The sequence below is a fragment of the Camellia sinensis genome, chromosome 1 (genome assembly GCF_055761805.1).
Source record: "Camellia sinensis isolate YWXY chromosome 1, ASM5576180v1, whole genome shotgun sequence".
NCBI classification, from domain to species: Eukaryota; Viridiplantae; Streptophyta; class Magnoliopsida; order Ericales; family Theaceae; genus Camellia; species Camellia sinensis.
In genome coordinates, this window is record NC_138961.1 from 222,615,109 (window position 1) to 222,638,926 (window position 23,818).

Below are 23,818 nucleotides of genomic sequence, written 5' to 3' on the forward strand. Positions count from 1 at the left end.
AATCAGAATGAGATCTCGGACTTGTTTTGTTTACATGAAGGAGAAGCAATGTGAGCTACGCAAACGCAATATAAACAAAGAATGATGGTTCTCTCACATGCCCAGTGATCTATCTGTATTAAGGAGTCTTTTATTTCGATTCTGTTTCAAGGTTTGGGTGGTTTTACAAAAAAGAAAAACAATTTATGAATTTAGTTTCATCTGTAAAACTAAATTAATTATTTAGTCATTATGTTGACTCATATGATATATGTGCGTACTGAATACTGCACTTGATGATTGTGGATCGGGGCTCCGCACTTGGTTGAACTGTCCAGGAATTAAGGCCCTGCAACAAAGAGTACCGTCAGAGCTGCTCGGCTGGGGTTGGCCGGATAACCCCTCCAGTGTGGGAATAAGTAATCGGAGAAGGAGGAAGATGCTCTCTAAGTGTAGAGAGTTATGTTTTAGTGAGCAGGGTTTAGCTTAGATCAGTTACCTTCAATGTGAAATCAAGGTAGTTTATTTATAACTCCTTGCTTGTTGTCCAAGATGGTTTTATGGAGCTCTGGTGCTGCCAAGTTTCTTTTTAGCATTGCCCAAGGTAAGGGACCATCTGGTAGTTGTTATGGGGTGCATATACTCATTGTAGTCATGCTGATAACAAACCACATTCATCTGGTTAAGTGTTTCCATGATTCTAGGTGTAGGGGACTAGCTAAGGTGGTAACTTGCACATGCATATGCTCACAGCTTCCACGTTTCTCTGGTGTGTTCCTTTGGCTCGGCATTGTTGTGCCTCAGCTCGGCCCTCTATGGGATTGCTTGTAGAGATAGGCCGGCCCAATATAATATCTTTGTGTGGGCTCGGCCTCTTTTGGGTTCTATCTAAGGGTCAGGTCCTGCGGCTCAGCCCAGCCTAACATCACGGCTGGACTGACCTTTCTACCACATGCCGGGCCCAAGTGCTTAAGGACTTGGGTGGATTGTTGACGACGTAATTGGACTGAACTGACTGGCCTACTTGCTTATCCTGCTTCTCAAGTCTTGAGTCTAATGGATTGGGCCGGCCCAAGGCTTGGATCCGACCCATTTCATATTTAGCCCCTTCATTCACTCCCTAGCTCGCGCTAAGGTTCCCCTTGGGGGGAGCTATTGCTCTGTACTCCAAGCATCACATCGCTTCGGATCTGCCCTAATTCAGTCTTGGTGACGATTCAAATCTAACACACGCCCCCTGCATATGTCCTTTCATGGCGACACGTGGCAACGTGGTACTAGTGCACAGAGATAGTGTGCTGATCCTATACTGATGGTCGTGATTTATGTATCTTCACGCCGTCTGGTGTAATAAATGCTATGGATTTATCAATTTAAATCCCTTCATCTGTTTTTCAAACTTTTAGAGAGTCCAAAACCCTTTTCGTTCCTCTAAGTTCGTCTCATCGGTGCTCTGTCCAGACGTTCCACTGCCGCTCTCATTTCAGCACCTCCTGCTTGTCACTGCTATTCCAATCTCTGTAAGTTCCTTTGAGATTCTTCTTTTCTTGTCTTTTTCTATCTTGATCACCCTTTTTGGCCCTTGCGTCATTGTCTCCAGTATCTGGTTTTATTTTCTACCTAGTCTGAGTTTTGTCTTCGTCCCATTAGGTCTGTTTAATGGGGAGGTTTCGATCATTAGTTGATACCCCTGAGGCTATGGCCATGTTTCGCTGAGACTACGGTATCTCTGATGATGTGGCCCTTTCGCTGGCAAAGGTTGATGCCAAGCGCATGGGCACTAGGAGTACTGTTGCCCTCCCAGTCGCGACCATTGTTGAGGGAGGGGTTCAATTTTCCCTTGACCTTTTGGTGTGCCGATTCTTGCACCAAGTTCAGCTTACCCCTATGCAGGTGTCTATTAATCTGTTCCAAGTCGTCTATGGCATCCCCGCTCTTAACAGGCGTTTGGGTTTAAGTCTGGACATTTGGGACATTTTGAGTTGCTATACTCTTTCGCATAACAAGGATCACAGCACGTACTACCTTCGCGTTCATTCGGTCGATTGCCATCTTGTGACTGGTTTACCTGATTCGAACAAACATAATGACGATTTTCTACAAGTCAGTGGTAATTGGGAGTTTCCTGCTGGGACTGAGTTCCAATCTGAACGGATGCCCCAGAAGGATGGCTACCCAGGTTCGAGTCCTTCATTCTAGTGTTTTTTGCATTTTTTGCCTCATTTTGAATGTTGCTCTAATGTTGCTTTTCTTTTCTGCAGAGGCTTCCCGTTTTCAACGCAGGCCGAATCGAGAGAATACCGAGGCCATCAAAGCTATTTTGAGGTACAAGAAGAGGTCCGCACCCGAGCTATTGGATTACCAAGCGACTTATCGTTCCACCATTCTAAAGAAAGCGAGGCTCGCTGTGTCTCTTCTGGATTCTGACACTGAGACTGATAGATCCCTTACCCATATGGTTACGAATCGTCGCCAAAGCCAAGGTGTGCCGTCTGAGAGGACACCTTCTCCTGCCCCCAGTTTTGCAGGGGGTGGGTCTATGTCAAAAAGGAGAGTATTGGTGGATTTAGAAGCGGAGGCTTTTGGCTCCTCTGACGCTTTAGGGACTCTTTCGGTTAAGGCCGAAACGAAGAGCCTTATGGATGTAAAGTTAGAGATAGGAGCCTCTGGCCCTTATGCTGCTGCTGCCGAACCCTCTGCTTCGGATGCTACAAGGGCGAAGAAGATGAGGAGGGAAACCGGCAAGGCAGTAGTTGGGGAGGCTTCTGAAGATCCTGTTGAAGATAAGTTGTTTGATTTGGGAGCCGCCAATGTTGCATTAGGGCAGGCCCATTTCTACTTCAGATTCAGTTATTGCTTCCGAAGACTTTGCTTTTGACCTAACCAAGACCTTATTAATGCCAATGGACATCGCTGATCACAACAGGGCCCGTGATATTCCTGTTCTGAAAGGGACCCTTCAAATAATGACTATTGTAAGTGTGTTTTTTTTTTTTTTTTGGTGTTATGCTACTGTTTTCTTTCTTTTAATACCTTGCTATCTGTTATAGTGTATTCAGAGGATGCACCTGTCAATCACCAGAGCAGAGGAGCTGGAGAAGGCCATACTGGAGGCCTCTATGAATTCTGAGAGACTATCAGTGAGCTTGGAAGCCGAGAAAGAATGATGCAGGACTGCCGAGAGGGAGGTGTTCCACCTGAACAAGGTTGTTACCTCAGCTGAGAAGTCTAAGGAAACTGTCATTGGGGTATAGGCCCAACTTGAAGGGAAGGTGGCAGAGTTGGAGGCTGTTATTGTTGTGATGGCCGTTGAACGTTCTACGTTGGAGGCTAAGTATTGGCAGCAAGGTTGGGATGATGCTGGGGCTGGTTACAAAGAAGAGGTGCTGGTGTTGCGGGACAAGCACTTTTTGAAGGGTTGGTCAAGTGCTCTGGCCACTACTTAAGTTCCTGAAGGGTCTCCCTTGTTTCAGGATGCTCCTGTTCCCTCAAGATCCTTGGGTCTAAAGACTGCTACTACCCTTGCAATTCTTCTGGCTAAGGTTTCTCCAGGAACTAATTCTATAACCAAGACTCAGGAGAGCGATGTTGCTAATGAGATAGTGAACGTTGAAAGGGGTAAAACCCTAGAAACTAAAGCTGTGAGAGATGTGGTTAGGGAAGCTTCTACTTCTCAAGAAGTTGGAGCTACCTCTACTTTTCCTCCCCAAGATGGCCTGGATAAGATTGTGAACGTTGCTCCTGAGGTTCCTCCTGTTGATGGAAGTTGAAGTCTTCTTTGGAATGATTCGAAGTTTTTGCTTTTTCTTTTTTTCTTTTGTTTTCATGTTTCTGTTGTACTGGGGCTCGGTCTTCCTACTATGTCTGAATGTTATCTGTGCTCCTTACCCTCGGCCGAGCACTGTTGGGACCTCCGGCCGAATAGCTGCTCAGTCTGGTTAACGAATATGTTGTACCACTGTGTTTGGTGTTGTAATGAAAGGAGAGGGTCTTACTTAGGCCCAGGTTGGTTTTGAAAAACAATTATTTGCCCCTACCTGGAGCTAAGTAAGATTGGCATTGAAGATTGTGCTATTTAGGCAGAACTGCTTAAGTCTGTTGCAACGTTAGTAATATGAGTGTATTTGAATGAGATGAAGGTATAAAGAGGTGTCTTACTCAAGTCCAGGTTGGTTTTCCCTCAACTAGAGTTGAGTAAGACTAGTGTTGGAAGTTTGCCCCTGATAGAATTTGGCCGAGTTTGTTCTAACTCTGTTTGTATACAGCAGTGTTGAAGTGTTGATGTGACGATACTTAAGAAATTCTGTGGACTCAAAGATGTTTATTTAAAATATGTTAGTGCGGTTTCCACCAAGCAATTCCACTTGGCTAAAGTCCAATTTAGTTGCCAAACATAATTCCACCAAGCAATTCCACTTATCATGTTTGAATGCTAACTAAAATTAAATCTCGTTCAGTCATTCTGAAACTAAGTCCGTTTGGGTTAGACCAAAGCTAAATCCATTTGACAATCATCAAAGCTAATTCCATTTGGTAAACACCAAAGCTAAATCCGTTTGGTAAACACCAAAACTGACTCTGGAAATCTCTTGTAATGAAGTCGATAAGATATTAAGCACACAAAATAAAATAAAATTGAGAGAAATGGGGAGGCATTTGCATTGATCAAAAGATAAATGTCTTTATACTCTGATAGAGAAGTTAGGGGACAATTCTATTGATAGTATTTTTTGAGATTTGTTACATTCCAAGGCCGAGGTATGGCTCTGCCTTTGAGATCCTCTAGGTAGTAACCTTCATTTCCAGCAACGACTGTGACTTTGAATGGACCTTCCCAGTTAGGTCCAAGTTTTCCTTCGCCAGGCACCCTTTTGTGATCCATAACTTTCCTCAAAACCAGTTCTCCCGGTGTGAATTGCCTTGGGAAAACTTTTTAGTTGAAACACTTAATAAGCTGCTGCTGATATGCTACAAGTCTGATCAGTGCTGCTTCCTTTCGGCCTTCTGTCATATCCAGTGCTTGTGTAATAGCTTCCTCATTACTTGTTCTTTCAAACAGTTCAGATCGGAGGGCTGAGAGACTAACTTCAAGTGGGACAATAGCCTCCATTCCATAAGTTAGGGAGTAAGGTGTTTCCCTCGTTGAGTGACGGGTCGTAGTTCGGTGAGCCCATAACACGTGGGGTAACTCTTCAATCCATTTTCCTTTTGCATGTTCGAGCCGCTTCTTTACTCCATTCATGATGGTTTTGTTCGACGCTTCTACCTACCCATTACTTTGTGGGCAGCACAGAGAAGAGTTCTGATATTCGATTCTAAGGTCGGCACAAAATTTTCTGAAGATCTTTCCATCAAACTGTGTTCCATTGTCTGCAATCAATACCCGCGGGATGCCGAAATGGACCACGGCGTTTCTCATAACAAACCGCTTTGTGTCTATTTCTTTAATACTCGCTAGTGCTTCAACTTCAACCCACTTAGTGAAATAGCCGATTGCAGCGATGAAGAATCGTCTTTTCCCAGTGCCTCGTGCCAACGGTCCAACAATATCTAGACCCCATTAGGCAAAGGGTCATGGGCTGGTGAGTGGAGAGAGAGAGCTTTGGCTGGCTGATGAATCAATGGAGCAAACCTCTGACATTTATCACACTTCTGAACATACTGTTGCGCATCTTGTTGCATTCGTGGCCACCAGTACCCATGAGTGAGGGCTCGGTGCGCCAGTGACTTTCCACCAGCGTAGCATCCACAAATCCCATCATGAATTTCGTAAAGAACATTTTCGACTAGATTTGGATGCACACACAAAAGATAAGGACCGAGATAGGAGCGTATGTATAGCTTTCTAGATGGTGAGACTCAGAACCGAACTGACCTATGTTGGATTTTGTTGGCCTCCTTCTTGTCTTCGGGGAGAGTGCCAGATTTCAGAAAAACAAGTATTGGATCCATCCAGCTTGGCTCTGGGTTACTGTAGAGCACTGGAGATGCAATGCTTGGTTCTGGCATGAACTCAACCCAAACTTTTCTAGCGTATTTGGCATCTAATGATGAGCCGAGGCAGGCCAGAGCATCAGCGTGGCTGTTTCTGTCCTGATTGATTCATTCCACTCGTATGGATTGGAATTTTTTGAGTAGATCCTTAGCCTTGGCTGCATACATTGCCATTCTTTCGTCTAGTGTTTCGTAGACCCCAATAAGCTGGTTTACAACCAACTGAGAATCGCTGAAAACCCAAAGTTATTCTACATTGAAGTGTTCGGCACTGTGTAATCCAGCCAACAGTGCTTCGTACTCTGCCTCATTGTTAAAAGCCTTCCAACCAAGCCTAAGAGCTTGCTCCCAGATAAACCCTTCTTGTGACATAAGCACTACCCCTGCTCCCGAGCCTCAGTTATTGGATGATCCGTTGACATAGAGCTGCCAGATGTTACCAATAAAGAGTTTACATGCTTCTGTAGCACACTGTTTTCCTAGTTCGGTAGTGCGTGGCACCTGTACCGAGCCAGAGTTCTCGAGCTCGATGCCCTGGGTGGGAGTGAATTCGGCAATGAAATCCGCCAAGACCTGGGCCTTGATCGCTGTTCTGGGTTGATATCAAATGTCAAACTCACCAAGTTCAACCACCCATTTTGCTGTTTGGCCAGAGAAATCGGCTCGGCTGAAGACGGATCTGAGGGGGAATTCAGTGAGGACATTGATTGTATAACCCTGAAAGTAATGTTGCAGCTTCCTTGAGGTGATGAGCAGTGAGTAAGCTAGCTTTTCCAAGGGTAGGTACCGTGTCTTGGCATCTAGTAGAGTCTTGCTAATGTAGTATACCAGCCTTTGTTCCTTGCCAACCTCTCGAATCAGTACCGTACTTACAGCTTGATCCGAGACTACTAGATATAGGTACAGTTCCTCCCCTGGTTCTGGAGTGGATAGGAGAGGCGGTGTACTGAGGTATTTTTTGAGACTTTACAATGCTTCGGTACATTCAGGACCCCATTCAAATGCAGCCTTTTTTCTTAGTAACTGGAAGAAGGGCTTCATCCGATCTAAAAACTTGTTGATGAACCGATTCATGGCGGCCGCCATTCCAGCCAGTTTCTGTAGCTCCTTTGCCTTTGTTGGTACTTCCAGCCCTTGTATTGCTTTTAGTTGATCCGGATTTGCCTCAATTTCTTTGTGAGTCACCATGTATCCCAAGAACTTCCATATTCCTACCCCGAAAGTGTATTTCGAGGTATTAAGGCAAAGCTTATGGCTTTTCAGGATACCAAAAACTTATCTTAAGTCTAGAAGGTGGTTTGTAGCCAGCTTGCTTTTCACTACCATGTCATCTATGTAAGCTTCTATGGTTCTTCCGAGCTAGTCCTTGAACATTCGAGTGATCATTCGCTGGTAGGTTGCCCCGGCATTCTTGAGGCCGAACGGCATTACTTTGTAGCAATAGGTGCCTCTTGGAGTGATGAATACTGTCTTCTCCTGATCTGGGCCGAATAGTGGTATCTGGTGATAGCCACTATAAGCGTCCAGAAAGCTCATACGCTCATGTCCTACTGTTGAGTCTACCAGTTGATCAATGCGAGGTAGGAGAAAACTGTCCTTGGGACAAGCTCTGTTTAGGCAGGTGAAGTCAACACAGACTCTCCATTTTTCATTTTTCTTCTTGACTACAACTGTATTGGATAGCCATTGTGGGTACTGAACTTCTCTAATCGCAACTGATGCTAGGAGTTTTTCGACCTTGGTAATTACTGCTTCAATGTGCTCAACCAAGGATCTTCGACTTTTTTGCACGATAGGCCGAGCAGTAGGGCTGACGTTGAGTTTATGGCAAGCAAAATCCGGATTAAACCTAGAGTATCATATGCTGACCATGCGAATGCCTCTATACTTTCACTCAGCAAAACCAGCAACTGAAGTTTCTCATTAGCGCCTAGCGAGGTACCGATAAGGCAGTACTTTTCTGGATCATCCTCATTTACTAGGACTTTCTCTAAATCCTCTGCTATCTTTTCCGTTGGGGCGCCTCCCACATCCTCCAAGACTGGCTGTTTGGCTACTTCAACTGTCTGTACTCGATTGCAAAGTTGTTTAACTTTCATAGCAGCCATGAAGCAATGTTTTGACGAAACCTAGTCCCCTGAGATCTGCTCTACTTCGTGTTCCGTTAGGAAGCGGATAAGCTGGTGGTAGGTCGAAGGGACCGCTTCCATTTAGTGAATCCAAGAACGACCGAGTATGGCATTGTAAGGAGAAAGTGTATTAATAACTAGAAATTCTATCTGCAGGGTCTTTGTCCCAGCCACAACTAGCAACACTATCTTGAAAAATGGCCATTCAAGCTGTGAATTGAAGCTGACCAATGGAGCTGCCGTCGGGGTGAGGTGCTACTCAGAAAGACCGAGCTTCCTGAACAAGTCATAATACAATATATCCGTTGCACTACCCTGATCTACCACGACTCGTTTTACATCAAATCATTTCCCAATTCCCACAGTTATAATCAGTGCATCAATATATGGGTGTTGAATGCCTTCTAAATCCTTTTTAGTAAATGAAACAGTGCACAAGGGGGACTTGGGTACTGTGCGTACCTTTTTTGACGCGGGCCCTACTGACATAACCTACTGAATTTGCACAGCTTTGGCAATTTTTTCTTTTAGTGCTTCTTCACGCTCTTGGGTAGTTGTTCCATGGGTTACATTTATTACCAACCGAGGTGGATGCTCAATGTTCGGTTCTGGTAGAGGGTTCCCCTGTTCAGCCACCCCTTTATCCTGATCAATGTAGTCTCAGAGGTGTCTAACAGCTACCAAGTCTTCTAGGTGTTGCTTCAGTGCTCTGCAATTCTAAGTCATATGCCCCCTATCTTGGTGATAGGTGCATCTGAGCTTCTGATTGCACTGAGCTGGATCTCCCAATATTTTTGGCGGCCAAATAAAGAATGGCTCTCTCTTGATCTTTTCCAAAATACAATAGATTGGTTCTTTGAATACGGTCATGACTACTTCATGAGATTTGGACTTGTCTACTTCATTCACCGTGAGTCTTCGGTGTTCCCCTCGGTCCACTCTCTTCTTGTGCTGAGCTGTTTGTTCAGTTGACGATACCTCGATGGGGATCTGGTCGTCTTCGAAGCGAGCGTACTGCTCAATCCTAGCATGTAAATCTTTTAGTGCTGTGGCCCGGCGCTTGGTAAGTGACTGTCACAACTTACTTTTCGAGCACAAACCATGTTTAAAAGACATCACAGCCATCTGTTCGTTGTAGACGTTTTCCTCCAAGTCATTATACTCTTCCCAATACCTCCTAGCATAATTGCACAGCATTTCTTCCTGTTCCTTTCAGAGACCGAACAGTGTATCTGGCTCTTTCAGGATCTAAGTATTGGAGACGAACCTGGCCAAGAACTCTTCGGAGAGCTGCTTGCAGTGGTAAATCAATCCAACGGGGAGTCGATCAAACCATCGAAGTCTAGATTCTCTTAATCTGGACGGGAAGACTTTGCACATCAGTGCTTCATTTCGGCTCCATAGGGACATCATCTGTCTATAATGGCTGATGTGTGCCAATGGGTCTAACTTTCCATCGTACGACATGAACTTTGGTGGGGTGAATTTCTTGGGAGGTCTTATGGCCTCAATTTTCGGGGAAAATGGGGAGGAGACAAGCCTATCCAACGCTTGGTACTCTCTCTAGTGGATGGTACGGTCAAAATGATCTCGCTATTGCTCATTTTGCTTGTTAGCAATCAGCCAAGTACGAAGGTCCTGGGGGGGTACTCTGTCTACTGACTAGCTGTTTTTTGCCTCTTAGCCTTCCTCCGTCGTGAGCCACGGGTGTGGCTGCTCGCCGCCTCACTTTGTACCGGGATTGGCTGGCTCTACTGCCCAAACTCATTTCTAGGAACCTTCTTCATTGGTGGTTCTCAGGATGGGCTTCTCTGTCGCAAGCGAGAGGGCTCTACATCAGTCCTCTTCTCCGTCGGGTCACCCATCACCCTTTTGAGTTGCGCTTTCAGCTCTTGTATCTCCATTCCCATGGAGTCTATGATTTGATTTCTGTAATCATTTTCTAGAAGAAAGTGATGAGAAGAACCTCTAGCGAAGGGCAATCGATGCTCAATAGATTCGGGAGTCCGATTATTGTTTCCAGTTTGTTCTTCTAGGACTGTTGGGAGTGCTAAGCCTTTATCCTTTGTTTTCTCTGTCAGTGGAGTCTGTGTCAAATGTGGGATGTCCTCAATCCCCATCGCCGGAATCAAGTGCAGAACTCGGAGACAAAGCAGTTCACGCTCACTGCACCAATTATGCGTACTAAATACTGCACTTGATGATCGTGGATCGGGGCTCCGTACTTGGTTGGACTGTCCAGGAATTGAGGCCCTGCAACAAGAAGCACCGTCAGAGCTGCCCGGTCGGGGTTGGCCGAATAACCCCTCCGGTGTGGGAATGAGTAATCAAAGACGGAGGAAGATGCCCTCTAAGTGTAGAGAGTTATGTTTCAGTGAGTAGGGTTTAGCTTAGATCAGTTACCTTCAATGTGAAGTCAGTAGTTTATTTATAACTCCTTGCTTGTTGCCCAAGATGGTTTTATGGAGTTCTGTTGCTGCCAAGTTTCCTTTTAGCATTGCCCAAGGTAGGGGACCATCTGGTAGTTGTCATGGGGTGCATATACTCATTGTAGTCATGCTGATAATGAACCACATTCCTTTGGTTAACTATTTCTGTGATTGTAGGTGTAGTGGACCAGTTGAGGTGGCAACTTGCACATGCATATACTCACACCTTCCACGTTTCTCTGGTGTGTTCCTTTGGATCAGCATTGTTGTGTCTCAGCTCGACCCTCTATGGGATTGCTTATAGAGATAGGTCAGCCTAGTATAATATCTTTGTGTAGGCTCGACCTCTTTTGGGTTCTATCCAAGGATCAGGTCTTGTGGCTCGGCCCAGCCTAGCATCACGGCTGGACTAACCTTTCCACCATAGGTTGGACCCCAAGTATTTAAGGACTTTGGTGGATTGTTAACGATGTAATTAGGCTGAACTGACTGGCCCACTTGCTTATCCTACTTCTCAGGTCTTGTGTCTAATGGATTGGGTCGGCCAAATGGTTGGATCCGACCCATTTCATATTTGGCCCCTTCAATATAGTAATATAAATTAGAGATTTAACAGGATTATAATTTCATATTTTTTGCTATAATTAATTGGTAAATAAAGAAGAGTGTTTTCTAAGTATCTTACTTTGATAGAAAAGTGAAATCATTGTTGAATAAGGAAATTGATCATTTCTCTACCTATAAAAGGACATTTAGATTACCCATCAAATGATTCTGAATTCAATGTATTCTAAAGAGGGTTAAGAGAGTGAAACATTTTTCCACTAATATAGATATTAGGTTTACGTTCTGTGGAGATGTGATCCGGAAATACTCTTGGATCCTGAAGGATGTTCCTGATCCTCTGAATGCCACCTGAAAAAGGGATAAACAGTCCGGTTGGGGGTGCCGGAATTAGCACTCCGACGGGCAAGTTAGTATATGTCTTTTGTTTACTTATGTCTTAAGTTTCTTCGGGTTTTTTTTACATACCTTTCTTTAGCTGATGTTCCTCTATTTATATCCTCTTTTAGGCCCTAGGGTCGGGCCCACTCTTAATCTATTGCACGTTTAGATATTCGGCTGTTGTTTAACTAGTTCTACGGCCGATTTGTGATAACCTTGTTCCGTTTTGTGCTAATTGGTCCTTAATATGAATATGATTATGTGTTTAATGGGATTTTGTGTGCTATCATGTGAAAAAATGTGGCTTTGAATTTCTATCTGTTCACCGTAGGAATATCTGTTTGACTATCTGCTTTGGAAATTAAATTGAAGGCCCTATCGGCCACAGAAACTGAAATCGATTGCGCCTTTGTGATTAGCGTAATTTTTAGAGCCTACAGTGAAATTTAATTGGAAATTGATTTGGATCAAATTAATTAGATTAAATTAATGAATTAAGTGCCCAATTGTTTTATAATAAAATAATGTATTGAGTGGGGACCTTAATACACTCAATTTCTCTCCTTAGCCTCATTTGGACTGATCATAAACTCAAACAAAAGAAGAGAGGGTCGGCTTAGAGAGAAAGAGAGAGTAGGAGATTGAGGTTTTGGTCTTAAGGCTTGGAGATTTTGGAAGATTACTCAAGAATTTGCTATAAATTGGAAGAATTGAGCCTCTAGGTAAGTGAATCCATGAGTTTAATGTGTAATTTTGTGTATTCAAAGTGGATTAATGATAAAGAGTAAGGATTGAAGTGGAATTGAGTTGTTTATGTTGAATTGAAGGTCAATGTATGCATGCATGTATATAATTGCTATGAAATTGCATAATCTAGCATGTTTTTGTTGAGTTTCATGAGAATGAACACCATTTGCATCATCTAGGTTGAGAACAAGGGTAATACATCACTTGCATGTACAAATTATAAGAATAGGAGCTATGAATGCATGAATTTGCATATTGGAAATGAGTTTGGTGTCAATTAGGACATGCATGTGTTTGATTTATGAAATTGAGCTCCATATTGATGTAAATGGGTGTTTGTATCATGGTAGCATAAATATATTTGGAATTTGAGCCATAAAATGTAAGTTGGATTGGTTTGAATGCTGGATTTGAGCTCAAGAACTTAGCTGGAAAAAACCCAGAAAGTTGATGTTCGCTCGAGCGGGGAACCCGCCGCTCGAGCGTGAAATTCGTGCTCCCAGCATATTTTGCAGACATGACTCCCGCTCGAGCGGAGAAGTTCACGCTTGAGCGGGGAGCCATGTAGAGAGGCCTTCCGCTTGAGCACCAAAATTAACGCTCGAGCGTAACTTTCGCATAACCAGCACTTTTGCAGGCCTCAAGGGTCCGCTCAAGGGGGGACCCTATTTTCTAAAATTTTGAAGGTGTATTCTGTGTTTTGTTTTCCGTTCTCTTTCACTTGCAAGCACTCTTAGGCATGCATTAAGCATTGTAATTGAGTTAAAGAGATAAGAATGAAGCCTAAAGAGGAATATGTAAATTAAAGAACGGATTGAATCGTTTGTGACCCATATGTGCTATATGATGTGTAGGGTCAAGCTCCAGGTAAATCCACAAGCCGATCATTGTGAGTAATATCTTAACAAGATATTTGAAATATACTGTTGTCCAATTGTTTACTTCTATGTAAGCTTTGTAAGTTCATTAATTTGAATGGTAGACAACGATTGACATGAATGATTGGGCCGAAGGCCGATGGACATGAATGATTGGGCCGAAGGCCGATTGATATGAATGATTGGGCCAAAGGCCGATGGACATGAATGATTGGGCCGAAGGCCGATTGACATAAATGATTGGGCCAAAGGCCGATTGACATAAATGATTGGGCTAAAGGCCGATTGATCTAAGTGATTGGGCCAAAGGCCGTCTGCTGTAACTGTTTCAAAGATTGCTTATGTACACGCTCATTCATATACATGTAGGTGAGCCAAGGGACGTCCAGAACCAGCCTCGGTGAAATTGTGAGAAACAGTCAGAGTTTTGAGTAGTCAACCCAAACGTCTCACGCACGAGACTGTCTTCGCTTTTGTCCTTTGTTCATAGTTTTTGTAATGTTAGTGAAAGCATTGGACTACTTTTGTATATAAGTCTTGGGTTCGACTGACTTAAACTTGTATGATCTTGTATGTACAATGTTTTGTGTTGGTATATATTTTGATGTGAGTTATTAACACATAAATGTTTAGAATGTGATGGTGTGCATATAAGCACAGCTCTATGGACAAAGTTTTAAATTTGCTTCTGTTTGGCCCCTTTACTCTGATGAGTTTTGTTTTAGTGGTTTGAGGCCGTAGGTGATCTCGTGATTACTGGCCGGTTATGGCCTTAACCCATAAGGGCGGGTTCGGGTCGTGACACGATTAGTTTATTCTGCTTTGGGATCGTCCAGGACAGAGCCGAATACAATATTTATCCTGATTATCCTCAAGCCTGTTATTCGGCTTTCTCGCACGTACATCAACATTATTCCCCACCCACAATTGCCCTCCAAACATCCTATTAACACCAGTTAGACGGCATGTTTGGTTTCAAATAGCGTGTTTGTTTTCGAACTTGAAAAGTCAAAGAAAAAATAGCAGTTAGCCTCATTCCAATGTATGTCAGTACACACGCTTTTTAGGCATCATTACATCTTCCTGCCCCTTCATTCGCTTCCTTCATTTAATGCGATTTGAAACTAAGTTGTCCCTTTGAATGTATGTTTTTTGAATACTCAAAGCTTCTGGTCTGCCTTTCAGTATACCTCCTCCATATCGCGACCTCTGCAACTTCTTTCCGTTTCTCATTGTCTCCTCTGCTTCTTGTAAGTTCTCTTCTCCTTCATTTTGAATCCCATTTCCTTGTTTGTTTTTAGTTTAGCATACTCCTTAGACTGGCGAGGATGGCAAAACATTTGAAAGACCTTCTTTCTGCGGATTGAGTTTCTGGTTTTCGACGCCATTTTTTCATTCCCGAAGATGTCTATCTGTCACTCGTGGCAGACAACACCCTTGATATGGAAAGGACTGATGAAAGTACAATTATCTTTCCTCTCCTATCAATTGCTGAGGGCGGAGTCCGTTTCCCCCTTCACCCATTTCTTAGGGTCGTCCTTCGCCATTGGGGTCTAATCCCTTCACAACCTAACGTAAATTTTTTCTGAATCATAATGGGGATTATAGAGTTGAACCGACGCCTTAGGATCAATCTTGGCATACCTGCTATTCGACATTGTTATGCCTTGGCCAAATCTTCTGGCCGGCAGGGGCTCTATTTTCTCAGGGCCAAGGACACCGACCATCACTTGGTGACTATGGCAAGCGAGTTGATGATGTCATGGTCGTTGTCCGAGGTAACTGGAAATTCAGCGAAAGTGAAGATCGCCTAGATCCTGTGCCTAGACGGAAAGGCTAACCAGGTGGCCGTTTAGTTCCTCATGTTTATCTACTTTATATTCACTCGGCTTTCCTTCCATGTACTTATCCTTTTATTTGTGCAGGCAACGATTTGAAAAAAGTTCTGGTTTCGGCCGATGACGCTGCGCTTGTGAAAATCAAAACCGCACACCAGTTCTTTGGCCATCCAAACCTCCAGAAGCAAGGAAGGGCGGCCCATATACTTCTGAGTTACGAGCCGACTTACACAACATTTTCGGTCGCGGACAACATTCTGATTCCACGGGGAGAACAGGAGCTCACGGCCCTTATCTTCTCCCGCTTCAAAAGCCTTAGGCAGATTGGTTTGGAAGATTCTAATTCAGAGCAGGCCGAAGAACTAGTTGCCGATGAAGTCGCCGAGCAGCCGAGTCAGTGCACTTTGGAAGCCAAAGAAGTTGACGAGGCTCTAAACGTGGCTTTTGAAGAAGCCGACCTTAATCCATCCAACCCTCCACCCACTTCAAGTCAAGGGGACATGTCCTTTGAAGACATTTTTACTGATTTAGGGGATCTCCACGGCCCGTATCCTCAGAACATGGCTGGGGAATCACCGAACGGATGGCCACCCGGAGGACGGCTGAGACCATCCGTTCTGAACCTGTTGTCGTGACTGAGTCTTCTCCACCTGTTATCGTGGAAGAAACGGCTCAAATTGAGACGGCCGAGATGGAGCAAGTAGTCGAACGGTTGAGTCAGGAGGCCGAGTAGAGGGGAGAGAAGCGTTCCCTCGAGAGCGAAGTCAGCCCTGAGGAAAGCCCTACTGACAAACGGCCGCGCATAAAGGAGTCTGACTCGGTTATGCCATTCGTTGTTCAACCAAGGATAAAAAACGTGCCGATTTCCTTTGATGCGTCGGCTCTGAAAGATCCGGTCGTGGCATTGAGCATGGCTTCCTCAATTTCCCTGCCGGCTGACAGGGCGACTTTTCGGGCGAAGCCAAATCTGTTGGCAATAGCATTAGCCGCTCAATCAGCCATATTGGTACACAAATTGATCCTTGTCTGCTGTTTTTCGCCTATATGTTTTTTTTATTTTTATTCTAGTTCCTTGTTTTGCAGACGGCGGGAAGAATAGCCGAGATCGGCCACTGTTAACACGATGCTATTGAACAGATTGGCTTTCTGAAAGCAGAAATTGAAAAGTGAGAAGAGCAAGGCCACGGAGGCCTCTAAAAGGGCCGAGTACGAGGCGTCGAAAGCGGCGGAGGAAAATGCATGGGCCGACGCCGAGTCAGCAAAGGCGAAAAGCTCTGACCAGCTCAGGTTAGCCGCCGAAGAGAGGGTAAACGCGAGCGAAGACGGGCTCAAGTTAGCCCAGGAGGTGATTGCTGACCTGGAAGCCAATTTGGAAAAGTCAAAGAAAGCGAAGGAAGTAGCCAACTCTGAGATTTCCAAAGCATTCCAAGCTAGGAAGGACGCCACCTTGGAGGACTACGTAGAAGAAGTGCCCAAGTTCGAGAATCGGGGCTTCAAACACAGCTAGCTCAAAGCCCTCACTGCCGCTAATGTGACATTGGCCCAGCCGATTCCATACGAGCAAGTGGACATTGAGCCGCTCGAGTCTGACCTTGAAGATTGATTAGGGTGATAACTTGATTTTTGTTAAGAATCTTCCGCGTATAGTTTTTGTAGATTTTTGTTTATTTACTTCGGTTAGAAGTTGAATGTAAGGTAATTTTCATGTGTAAAATTACTACATCTGTACTCAATTTATTAATGAAAATTTCCTTTGTTTTTCTATTTGTTTCATGTGTAATCACATAATGGGATTGTTGAGACAATTTAACAGAATAAACAATTTAATAAGATAAATCGGCGGGCATATAACTGCATGGTTTTACAAGTTGGCCAAATTAGTTAATTAAAGGACCGATGTTAGGCCGAATAGATCAATCAATCTGCCCTTGCCCCAGTGGATTAGTGAATGTGGACACCGAATATCGATAGTTCATTAATTGGCTGGGGCAGATTGTCGTTTCGGCACAAATTACAGATATTAAGCCGAATATATCAATCGATCTGCCCTTGCCCCAGCGGATTAGTGAACGTGGACACCGAATGAATTGGCTAGGGCAGACTATCATTTAATTACTGATACTAAGCCGAATAAATCAATCAATCTGCCCTTGCCCCAACGGATTAGTGAACATGGCTGCCGAATATCTATAGTTCATGAATTAGTTGGGGCAGATTGTCGTTTCGGCACATATTATGGATACTAAGACGAATAGATCAATCGATCTGCTCTTGCCCCAGCGGATTAGTGAACGTGGACGTCGAATATCGGTAGTTCATGAATTAGCTGGGGCAGATTGTCGTTTCGGCACAAATTACGGATACTAAGCCGAATAGATCAATCGATCTGCCTTTGCCCTAGCGGATTAGTGAACGTGGCCGTTGAATATCGATAGTTCATGGCGCAGAACTTTGAAGAGATCGCTTTGGGAGCAGTGCATCCGTGAGTAATAAAAAATGGTGGTTGCTTCGTGCACGTAGATTCCATTAGTGTGTCCAAACTCAACTCAACCCAGTGCATCAAACAAGGTTGGAAAAGTGTGAATGTCGAGTAGACTATTCTTCAACAGCAGAGGGGAAGGTAGGACACTGGCTGAGCTGGACTCAGCGACGAATCGAGGTGGCGAACCTTCACGAACGCAAAGTAGGATGTCTGGGGAGCACGAGAGGCGTCACTCTCCACGTCATCAAAGTAGGTCACCTAGAAAGGACAAGCAGCAGTGGGGGAACTCCCCTTATTCGCGAAGTGAGGCCAGTGGGCCACTGCACCCGTTGAGTTTTTCAGTATTTATCAGGAACAAACCGATGACGGAGGCAGATTCGATTGTCCGAGATCCACACGTGGCAGTTGAATTTGCACGACAGATTTTTCCGCTAGAAGTCCAACAGTCGATGATCGGTCAACCTGATTTCGAAGTGTTTTGGGAGGGCGTTCATAGAGTGGTGAAAGGGCTATACACTGCCTATGAAATCGGCATGCGCCTACATGCCGCACTGCGGGAGATAGAGCAGAAAGATGAATGCATTTGAAACTTAGAAGCTCACGCGGAGAAATCCGAATGTGAATTAAGAAGAGTCAAAACTGCCGAGATGTTGTCAGCAGACCAGGCTAACTCGATTGTGGAGAAAAGGGTGACCCAACGACTTATAAGTCATGCGATTGCCGATCGAGAAATGACTAGCATGTTTGCGATAGAGTGTGTAAAGACCAAGGCCTATGAACAAGGCTTCCATAATGGCCGAAAGGTTGGGATACAGAAGACCAAGGAAAAACTCGCCGAGGAGGTCTGTCGATGCGAGAATCATGGATTTAAGCATGGGTGGATCAAGGCTCTCCAAGCCACGGAGGCTCTCCATGCAACAAGCATTGATTCGGCATCACCGTTATATCAGGGTCACAATTTTCCCTTCGCGGCCTTCGAAGTTAAGAAGAGTGACGACAAAGGTGGTACCGAAAAAAACTGAATACATTGTACCTTTTTAACACAAATTGGATGCGGATTATGTATTTTGGATCAATTTAATGAAACATATTATTTGAACTGTTTGCAAGTTATTTCAGTCAATGTTTATAAATTTACCTATGAGCATCTACCATTTTATGTCAATTGCGTTGGCACTTATCAATCACAATATTCATGAAAGGAGCTCCGAATTCGGATGCTCATTCGTGCCAACCGTGTTTTCCACGCAGGACGCTCCGAATTCGGAGGCATTTTGGCTTGGCCAATCGTGACCTCCACGAAAGGTGCTCCAAATTCGGAGGCTTATTCGGCCCGAACGTGTTATTCACGAAGGGTGCTCCGAATTCTGAGGCTTTTTTGCGTTGGCCAATCGCGATTTCCACGAAGGGCGCTTCGAATTCGGAGGCTTATTCGGCCTGAATGTGTCCTTCACGAAGGCCGCTCCGAATTCGGAGGCTTTTTACGCTAGCCAATCGTGATTTCCACGATGGGCACTCCGAATTCGGAGGCTTTTTGCGTTGGCCAATCGCGATTTCCATGAAGGGCACTCCAAATTCGGAGGCTTATTCGGCCCGAACGTGTCATTCACGAGGGGCGCTCTGAATTCGGAGTTTTTTTGAGTTGGCAAATCGCGATTTCCACAAAGGGCGCTCCGAATTAAGAGGCTTATTCGGCCCGAACGTATCATTCACGAAGGGCGCTCTAAATTCGGAGGCTTTTTGCGTTGGCCAATCACAATTTCCACGAAGGGCGCTTTGAATTCGGAGGTTTTTTGCGTTGGCCAATAGTGATTTCCACGAAGGGCGCTCCGAATTCAGAGGCTTTTTTGCATTGGCCAATTGCGATTTCCACGAAGGACGCTCTGAATTCGGAGGCATTTTTGCGTCGGCCAATCGCGATTTCCACGAAGGGCGCTCCAAATTCGGAGGCTTATTCGGCCCGAACGTGTCATTCATGAGGGGCGCTCCGAATTTAGAGGCTTTTTGAGTTGGCCAGTCGCGATTTCCACAAAGGACGCTTCGAATTCGGAGGCTTTTTGCGTTGGCCAATCGTGATTTCCGTGAAGGGCGCTCCAAATTCGGAGGCTGCTCCAAATTCGGAGGCTTTTTGCATTGGCCAATCATGATTTCCACGAAGGGCGCTCCGAATTTGGAGGCTTTTTGCGTTGGCCAATCGCGATTTCCATGAAGGGCGCTCTAAATTCGGAGGCTTTTTTGCGTTGGCCAATCGCGATTTCCACGAAGAGCGCTCTGAATTTTGAGGCTTATTTGGCCCGAACGTGTCATTCACGAGGAGCGCTCCGAATTTGGAGGCTTTTTGAGTTGGCCAATCGCAATTTCCAGGAAGGGCACTCCAAATTCGGAGGCTTATTCGGTCCAAACGTGTCATTCATGAAGGGCGTTCCAAATTCGGAGGCTTTTTGCATTGGCCAATCACGATTTCCACGAAGGATGCTCCGAATTCAGAGGCTTTTTTGCGTTGGCCAATCACGATTTCCACGAAGGGCGCTCCAAATTCGGAGGCTTATTCGGCTCGAACGTGTCATTCACGAGGGGCGCTCCGAATTCGGAGGCTTTTTGAGTTGGCCAATCATGATTTCCACGAAGGGCGCTCCGAATTCGGAGGCTTATTCGGCCCAAACGTGTCATTCACGAAGGGCACTCCGAATTCGGAGGCTTTTTGCGTTGGCCAATCGCGATTTCCACGAAGGGTGCTCCAAATTTGGAGGCTTTTTGCGATGGCCAATCGCGATTTCCACGAAGGGCGCTCCGAATTCGAAGGCTTATTCGGCCCAAACTTGTCATTCACGAGGGGTGCCCCGAATTTGGATGCTTTTTGAGTTGGAGTCTTTTTGCGTTGATGATGTGCCGTTGCATCTACGAGTTGGTCTATTCTGGGCATGGGAAAACAGTCCTTAGGACAAGCTTTGTTCAAGTCCGTAAAATCCACACAGACGCGCCAAGAACCATTCTTCCTCTTTACAACCACAGTATTGGACAACCACGTAGGATAAGTTACTTCGCAAACTGCCCCAGCATCAAGTAACCTATCTACCTCTTCAATGACAGCCGAAGTATGCTCCGCGGCTGACCATCGGCTTCTTTGAACAATTGGCTCACATTTCGGATCAACGTTCAAGCGGTGTTGGGCCATTGACGGATCTACTCCTGGCATCCCGTATGGGGACCATGCAAACACATCAATATTGCCAAGTAAGAAGGCTATCAATTCCTGCCTTTCGACGTTATCCAAGGAAGCGCCGATCATGAAGAACTTGTTAGGATTTTCGTCAATTTCGACCCGATGCAGGGCTTCGGTGGCTTTTTCACTTGGGATCCTCCTAATGTCTTCGAGACTCTCCCTATCTGGTACCTCAATTGAATGCACTTCCAGTTCCCTTGGTCTCTTTGTAGCTAGAAGACAGCATGTCTACGTCGATTTCTAAGAGCCGCGAATTTGTTCAATACCGTATTCAATCAAAAAATAAAGCAGTTGGTGGTAGGTGCTCAGCACGGCTTACATCGTATGTAACCAAGTTCTTCCCATGATCAGATTATACGGCGAAGGGAGCTTAACAACTAGAAATTCTACGTCTATTGATCTGGTTCTAGCCCACACAGGTAGTGTGATCTTGCCCAAAGGGTACTTCGGGTTAGCATTGAAGCCGAATAACGAATAATCAGCCAGAGATAGATCTGAATCGGTAAAGCCAAGTCTGACAAATGTTTGATAAAAGTTTTGTAATACATTATCTCCGAAGTGCTGTCCTGGTCAATGAGAACACGCTCAATGGTGAATTTGTTTACATGTAGCTCGATGACGAGGGGATCAGTGCGGAGGTGGGTCACTCCAACTAAATCACTATCATCGAAACTAATCTTTCCAGTGTTGTGTGGCCGTTTCGCTGGCGTCATTAGGCTATGGGTGCTAGATGGCAACTGGATTGTGTGCACCTCAGGTGGTGTCGGCGAGCTATTTATCATATGAATTACACCAAGAGGGGGTGACTCCAGCCGTAGAGCTACTGCATTTGTCGAATTGTTCTTTCGGACATATTGCGTAAGACGACCGTCTTGCACCAATTCTTCCAGGTGATCTTTTAAAGAAAAACAACTATTGGTGTCGTGACCATGGTCTTTATGATACTCACATCATTTATCTTGTCTTCTCGCATCGGGGGGTCCCGTCATCTTGGGCGGCCACTTGAAGAGCGAAAGGTGTTGTATTTTCGACAGAATCTTATTGATCAGCTCTGTCAGCTCCGTGTATTTCTTGCCCGAATGCCTTGTCCGCCTGCTATCCACTTGATACTGTTCATTAGCTCGATGTGAACATTGGTCGTTTGATCGGCGCGAATCATGTCTTTTGTCTCGTTTAGGTCGATCCCGTCGCTCGGGGCTTCTTGATGGCACGGCACTAATCAGCTGAACAATTCCCGACGTGGCCGACTCAACGGCTTTACGTTCGGCTTTGACTCGAAGGGCATCGTCTTCCACTTTGCAGTACTCTTCGACCTTCTTCATTAATACCCAGGCAGTTTTGGGGGGACGCCTGGTTAATGAACTACGGAGGGGACTATCAGGATGCAATCCCATCTTAAAAGCGGTGATGGCTATGGAATCATTGCAAGCATCATCTACCAGATTAAAGCACTTCCAATAGCGGGCCAAGTATTCACGAAGAGTTTCTTCCGGTTTAATTTGCATGGCCCAGAGAGAATCGGCTTGCTTCAGCTGGACGTCATTAGTGATGAATCTCGCCCTGAATGACTTTTGGAATTGGTAGAAGCTCTTAATCGATGCCGGTTCCAGTTTATAGTACCACCTCACGGCCAGTGGTCCCAGGCTGCTTGGAAATATCCGACACATGAGGGCTTCGTCGTCAGCATGGAGCGTCATCGCTTGCTTGTAATGACGAATGTGATCAGTGGGGTCTGATTTTCTGTCGTAGAGGGTAAACGACGGTGCCTTGAACTTTTTGGGTAGCACAGCCCTAGCAATTCGTTGCACGAATGGGTCATGTTTATCTTCCTCATCCGAATCATCGTTTCTTCTTTGTCTATGCCGTACATATGGACTTCCTTCGGACGAGCTGGATACATCAACGCGCCTTTTCTTTCTGGGCTCCGGGGATGGTGAGTCCGAATCACTATCATCATTGCATTTCTGAAGTCGACGTCGACGGCCATCTTTTTTTCCCAGAGGTCGATCCCGGTCTTGGCATGCGACTTGTTAGGATTTCGCCACCTCTAAGGCCAAATCCTGGCGCAGGCGCTCATTCTCAGCCATCATGTTCTCCAGCCGCTGTTCATTTTGCTTTTTCTGATCCATAATCATCTGCATTGTCGGCGTTATTCTCTGGTCCGAGCATGTTTCTTGGAGTGAGGTCATCTCTTGGTGTAGTTTCGTCAGCGACTATCAGAGGATCTTCCGTTGCGCCCGCCATGGACGTACTTGAGTATTCCCACAGACGGCGCCAATTGTGGAGATGTGATCCGAATATACTCTTGGATCCTGAAGGATGTTCCTAGTCCTCTTAATGCCACCTGAAAAAATGAATAAACACTCTGATCAGGGGTACCGGAATTAGCACTCCGACAGGCAAGTTAGTATATGTCTCTTGTTTACTTATGTCTTAAGTTTCTTAGGTTTTTTTTTGCGTACCTTTCTTTAGCTGATGTTCCTCTATTTATATCCTCTTTTGGGCCCCAAGGTCGGGCCCACTCTAAAATTTTCAATTTGCTAAGCATGATATGAAAATTAATATGCAACTCTTATGTTTCTACTTTAGATTCGATTGTGTATTGTATAAATAATATTTATTTAATGAGTGCTAACTCTTTGATAATAAACCGAATGTTTTAATATTTTGATAATTGAATACCATGAATGATTTAATTATCTTTATTATGAGCAAATGTTTAGTGGATAATGACCATTGTATTGTTTGATTTAGTAATGCCTAAATATATTCGTATTACATAATGAATCATTATTATTCACGTTTTGCTGAATTTTATATTATCAAATTTTATTGTGAGGCACATGAAAGTGTTTTTTTTTGTTTTTTTTTGGGTGGGTAGTAAATAAATTTTTGGGTAGGTAGCACATTAAAGTGTTATTAAATTTTAATATGAGAAAGCATATTGATCTTTATAGTACCAAGCATATTGCTATTTAAGATTCTAATTGTAACTTCTAAAAATTATATAAAGATGATGTCATTACCACCATTACATATAAGTTTGATTTTTGTGGGTGGTTTAACGAGATACAAAAGTATATATTCTTATGTAACATAGAATATGAATTGTGTTAATATTTGTTGTCTTAATTCTTATGACTTCGTAATATGCATTATGATTATGATGATGAA

General features: G+C 44.5%; 1 protein-coding gene across 1 annotated transcript; it reads right to left on the minus strand.

Annotated features, from left to right (window-relative positions):
• Positions 1-4,912: 4,912 nt before the first annotated feature.
• LOC145822578 (uncharacterized) lies at positions 4,913-5,759 on the minus strand. The gene is made up of 3 exons (XM_082919925.1): positions 5,612-5,759; positions 5,363-5,529; positions 4,913-5,245 (listed from the first exon to the last, which is right to left on the minus strand). Exons 1-3 carry the CDS (start codon positions 5,757-5,759, stop codon positions 4,913-4,915), a joined length of 648 nt encoding a protein of 215 aa, XP_082776051.1.
• Positions 5,760-23,818: the final 18,059 nt, after the last annotated feature.

What these genes read in the sequence shown, in the direction of transcription:
- LOC145822578 (XM_082919925.1), bottom strand. Translation starts at nt 5,759, where the DNA reads ATGTTCTTTACGAAATTCATGATGGGATTTGTGGATGCTACGCTGGTG. An exon ending in AAGTGTGATAAATGTCAGAG is followed by an intron (nt 5,530 to 5,611) that starts GTTTGCTCCATT and finishes AATGGGGTCTAG; the next exon opens with ATATTGTTGGACCGTTGGCA. An exon ending in TCCATTTCGGCATCCCGCGG is followed by an intron (nt 5,246 to 5,362) that starts GTATTGATTGCA and finishes AGTAATGGGTAG; the next exon opens with GTAGAAGCGTCGAACAAAAC.